Genomic DNA, 6,000 nt, shown 5'->3' with positions numbered 1-6,000 from the left:
GGTTATTTTGCTGGTTATTACTGCCGGACAGGTGTTTAATGAAGCATTGATGGGTTCATTTTGTCCATGTCCTGCACTCCAGCCAGGGTCAGTGTCTTGGCCTAATGACAAAAACGCAGCATGGAACTCTGCAAATTAAAGGGAAAATTCCACAAATTTGTAGGAATTTTGGCATAATTAAACCTTTCAAATGTAAACAAAATAATTCATAAAGGTGTGAAATGCTTTGCTGTAGAGAGACTTACTGAGTCAGAAATGTTCACAGTGGTGGTCATAGGAACCAGACGTCTGAAGAGTTTAAAGTCTGATTAACTTTCAATGACTGAATTATGCAGAATTTGTGAAAAGTTGGTGGAATTACCCTTTAACTGTGTTACTGTGCATTTTAACCAGTGCAAACTGCAAGAATATCTCTGAATCTACCCACCATTCATTAGCTGAATATGCCGAGTACATTCTCTTCTACTATATGTATAGATCATTAACTGTAGTGCTGTTTTCTTCAAACAGCAACAATATCAATCTTATAAGTCAATAACAATCATGAGCACTGATAATGATAAATGATACCTATTATACATTATAACGTTTGTATATGTGGAGATGAGACAGTCGTACATCAAAACTGTTTAGTGTTTATTCTCCAGTCAGAATGTATGCATTCCAGAGGAGCTCTAAGGCTGATTACAGTACCTGCTTTATCATTTTACACAACAGACACTCTGAGCAGTTTCACACAGTCATTAAGTCAGGAGAGTTTTAACATGTACATTGCATTACACAAGTATATCAGCGCTGCAGGAACAACAACAACAAAAAAAAAAAAATCACAACTTTTAATGGAAGTTATTACTGCGCATTTTCCCCTCAAGTAATTTGGGACCATTCCTATTGGTTGATTAATAAAATATTCATACAGTGTAATGGGAAGCAGGTGTTTCAAAATCATATAAAAAAATAAACATAAAAGGAACAAATACGGTGGTTTTGCCCCAACAGCGATGATGTATCAGTCAACCCCACAGCAGAGAGTCTAAAATCTCCCTCCTCCTGTGCGTGACTGACTGGCTCACTGAGGTCAATGACTTTATAGAGTGGGACTGTCACATATCTCTAAAGAAACAATTGGTGACCACTCTAAATGTTGTTGATGAACAAGCAGTCGTACAAATCAGACAGTCAGCGGCAAAGTTACACAATTAACCATGAAAACACAACTATTAGTGAAAAGCTGTTCAGGAGAGTTACTAATAAGACTGAATCAGTTAGATATTAGTAACAGGTTAATGTAAAAATAAATAGCATGTTTTTTGATATTCATATTTTAACTGCATGGTTTAATTTTACTCTTTTATTCTTGCATGTTTATTAACCCAAAAAAAAACCAAATCCCAGAGTGTATAAATCCTCTTTAAACACTCCACAATAACAAGGAGTCCCCAAAAAATATATATATATATAAAATCGATGGCATAAAATTAGAAAAACATTTCCTATTTGCCAATTTTTATTACCAATTAAAATTAAATAGAAAAAACTCAATTCATATCAGTTACAATTATCAACCCATCTACCCAACTGACTGAATTATCCACCAGGTCAAACTCTGTAGCCCATAACTTTCTTAAAGAAAAAGACAAAGAAATAGTAGTGCAACACATTCATAGATCTGTTAGAGTTACAGTAACGTTAGTTCAAAAACAAAAAAGAAAAAAAAGTACACTAATTAGCTAAAGCATCTGAACATAATCTAATTTCTAAATTTCTCTATACTTACATTCCCTAAACATAACAATTACAGCAGTTTCACAAAGTAACACATTAACAAATGTTAAGCCCTTAATTTACCTGTCATTAAGACACGAAAAGTGACTGCACTGAAAGAGGCTTACATCACAATACTCAATGCAGCGAAGTCCCACTTTAACACCCTAATATTACTATGAATATCTTAATATCCACTAAGTCTGACCATGTGACTCAACCTAACCATGACTGGCTTTCATATCACTGAAGGAAACAGCTGGCTGATTCTCAAATGCCTCCCTATATAGTGCACTGCATAGGTCAACACCCAAATAGTGCAGTAAGTGTCCAAGAGATACATTTGGGAGTCAGCCATAGGCCACACACCTTCTAACTGGACATTTACTGCACCATTTTATTTTATTTCATCCGTTTTTCTGAGTTATGCAGTGCTCTATACATGGAGGAGAGAGCCATTTGAGATTCAGCCAGAGTTTATGAAGAGAAATCAGTTCATTTTCATACCAGGCCTAAGGTTTAAAAAAAGACTTACCATTAAAATAATACAGTGTATACACAATTCCCAAAGATGTATAAATGAGTTGCCAGATTCTCCCTTTAGGCCCCTCTACAGAAGATCGTAATCAATCTGGTTTCAGTTCGTGACCGCCATATGATAATACATTATCAATATACAGGCTGATCACACAACATCGTTAATCATATTGTACCTTGTGAGGATGTTATGGCTACAATCTCAGCTGTAAATATTCCTAGAATACAGTTAATGACAGGTCAATGTGAGGTCAGCGTGTACTGTTTCCCTCAATACTGTTAGTTGAGTAGCAAACACCTTTCATATATTCTAGTTAAATGTGAATCCATGTGGCTGAAATGAGCACTGAAAGCTTTTCGGATAACACTAGGAGTAATGCCGATTATGAAGTGAGATCATTCCAGATTCATACCCAGGGAGTGGTATAGACTTTGCTCTCTTTGCTGCTTTTCCTGAACAAACCCTCAAACTCTTTCAATCACTAAGCACTCATGAAGTTCATCTTCAGTCTTAGATGTCAGTTCCAGCTCTGTTTAGAAGCCAAATAACGCTCCAAAATGTTGTGAAGTTGTAAAGACTGGTTTTAGTTGACGTTAAAGCATCCACGACCAAACAAAAAGCCCTCTTGCTTCCTCTTAGATTAGAAAAAAGTGATTTTTGCAAATTAATGTCACTCTCAAAATCAAGCTTGAAGCAGCTATCATGTGACAGTATTTCCCAGCATGCATTTATCCAATATAAAACTTGCTGCATAATTCTATAAACATCTCCCTGGCATGAGTCGACTGCTCCGCATGTTTCGGCCTTGTTACGGCAAACAATGCATCTTCTTCCCAGGTCTGTGTTCTTTTGATAAGGTTTCATAAACCCAGGTCATACCAAAGATGTACAAAAACTCCCCAAGATAAATCTGTCCATTCAGGAATGTGTAAACTTTCAGGGTTTCCTTTTATTTTAGCATCGACGCTCAATGTTTCCTCATTCTTCAAAGTGCAACTTCTCCAAAAAAAAAAAACAAATCAAAAGAAAAATAAAGGCAAATGGGCAGGGATCCCCCCTCACTGCTGAGAGCACTCCCCTGGCTGCTCCTGCTCAGGACTATCCATTCCCTCGTTCTTTTGCTCTATCCCCACCTAGAGGAAAACAGGAGAAATGAGCTACAGTGAGATGTAGAGGCAAACGTCTCCCACCAGAGGGCGATCACTACAAAGAGAAAAGAAAACTGCAATGGACATTCAAGAAAAGGGGATATATTTAACACCTGGTCCAACAGGTAAGTCCATACAGCAGTGTGCAAAAGTTTGGGTGCACTTCTTCAAACTACATGTTGTGTTGGGTGAAAATAAGTAAACATACCCTTCACAGAGAACACATGTCTGTGCATTTTAATGCACAATTATGGTTTACTCGCTGAATTTAACAGGGTTATGAATTTAATAATGTTGCCTGTGTAAATGTGCCATGGCACATTTTATAATTTATGCTGCACTTTTTAAAAGTAAATTGGCAAAAAAACAATATTTGAGTGTGTTACTTGTAGATGTGTTGACTTAATTTCACTCAGAAAAAAAAAAAAAATTACTTTTGTATCCAACTGTAAATAACTAACAACAATTACTCTCATTAATATGTGAATCTTAATTAATCATATTTGTCTTGGTTTCTGAAATTTGATCCTAACGAAAGATTTTGTTCCATTTAAAAAGCTGTGCACTTTGTTAGAACTATATGAGTGAACAAGATCAGCTTCATCAGAATGTATTTATTGCTTTTAATAATTTATTAACCACACTGAACACTGGGACAGTACCTCTCTTGTCACTGGGGTGGGACCCTCAAGGGTACATTTCAGTACTTTTAGTCAGGGAACATAACTGAACCATAATCCACTGAGATTATAGTATCTAAGCTGTACCGAGTCCACACACCCCGTCTTGTCTCCAGGCTTTTATTTTACTGTTTAAACAAGTGCGTACTTTTCACCTGGAAAAACCTATTTAAGATAAACAACTGGACCTTAAAGCCACTGCTGTACCTTTGAGGGAACATTTATATTGTTTGTACCTTGATGTCTGAAAAATGTACCGGCACAGAACCTTCATTTCGAACAGTGCAGAGTGAACAGTTTCCAGTTGTCATCACCGAAGTCCAGTGAGAACAACTGCTTTTACATGTTCCAACCAATAAGTGTATATATAATGAATATGATGTATACAGTCTGTGGTTCATCTCTTCCGTGATCGTAAGCTCTTACTCTCATTCATACAGCTCATGGAATCTTGTTACAGTGGAGGATCTCGAGGAGAATTGGAGCTTTACCTTGCTGTTGCTTTTGACTGTTTGCTGCTTGTTGATTTATTTATATTTCTCCTGCAAACACTGTCCAGAGTAGTCGCTGAAAATATGGCTTCAAAAGCCATTCAAAAGCTAATTTCATTGAGAGAGCTATAATTCTATAATCTATAACATCGACACTTCACTTTAAAACTGTTCATGGATTCTGGCCCTGAGTGGGTAAATCTACCATGAATACAGTCTTAAAGTTAAAAGAATTCAGCCTGAGACGAGAAAAGTGGCCTGGTTACATGCACATGTACTCCTAAAGCTCATCCCTGTGCAATACGGCCTCTCTCAGGGGTTTTAAGCCACTCAGGTGAGGACCACCTGCTGCCAGGCCTTAGCTTTTGTCACACAAATATCAACCTTGTGCTAAAAATGTTTCAGTCCCCCCCCCCCCCCCCCTCCCCTGGGCCTGCAGTGGTGTAAAAGGGAAAGTCCTGCTTGTCCGCCTAGTTGTTTTAAAGTGCTCCTGTGCAGTGACGGAGGAGCTGATTCCCTCTGTAAGGCTGATGAGAGGTAATGGGAGCAGATGCTTGTGGGAGACAGCTCCAGCCACCTTAATGACATGTTTGGATTGCAGCAGGGAAAACAGCTCTGGCAGCTGAGACAGCAGGTTGCTGCGGGGTGACTGCCTGTCATCCAGTCACGCTGTCAGATGGCTGATGAAGTTTAGCACAAACTGCCCCCCATCCCCAAAGGGCACGCAAATCTCTCTAATGCAACCAAATGTGCACCAAATGCAGCACCTTTACTGTATACTGACTAATTAGTCAGGACGTCTCATGGGTGGGGACGGCAGCAGTGCAAACACCTTTATTTACAATGTCAACACACATGGGGACACACACACACAATACTGTTTTTGTACTATGTCAGGATGTGTGGTTATACATGTGTAACAAATCTTTTTTCTGTAACTACTTAACGTAGTTACATGTAACCAATAATAACAACAATAACATGCATAAGATATATATATATATATATATATATATATATATATATATATATATATATATATATATATATATATATATATATATATATAGCTGCTCTCAGAACCTCGGATCTCCAAAATGGTAAATTTACAGGAGAAGGAAAAAATCTACCCTCCTTTAAATGTAAGTCAGGGGAACCAGAGTTTTTTCCAAGTAATTCTGGGCTATTGTTTTGATCCATTCATTCATTTAAAATTATTTGATTTTGTTCACCAGGTCCTGTTGTTGGGGAGTCTCATCTTTTAATATTTTTTTAATTCAAGTTGTTTTCAATTATTTTCTTTTGACTTCTTATATCTGATCTGCTTGGAAGCATCTCCTTTGGCTATTTTAAATGCACATGAGTAAGAAACGCGCAAG

The 6,000-nt window shown here is 37.5% G+C and overlaps 1 protein-coding gene across 4 annotated transcripts in view; it reads right to left on the bottom strand.

The window, feature by feature from the left end:
* Positions 1-615: 615 nt before the first annotated feature.
* The window catches only part of ston2 (stonin 2), a 56,594-nt gene continuing 51,209 nt past the window's right edge, over positions 616-6,000 (bottom strand). For all 4 annotated transcript variants that reach the window (XM_017715052.2, XM_017715054.2, XM_017715051.2 and 1 more), the window contains one exon: positions 616-3,435. In XM_017715052.2, the coding sequence (XP_017570541.1) occupies positions 3,361-3,435 (75 nt within the window). In that variant the 3' untranslated portion in view covers positions 616-3,360. The remainder of the gene's footprint in view (positions 3,436-6,000) is intronic.

Source organism: Pygocentrus nattereri, chromosome 10 (genome assembly GCF_015220715.1).
Source record: "Pygocentrus nattereri isolate fPygNat1 chromosome 10, fPygNat1.pri, whole genome shotgun sequence".
NCBI lineage: Eukaryota > Metazoa > Chordata > Actinopteri > Characiformes > Serrasalmidae > Pygocentrus > Pygocentrus nattereri.
Note: the sequence above shows the minus strand (reverse complement) of the source record. Positions and strands in the feature narration are given on the sequence as shown.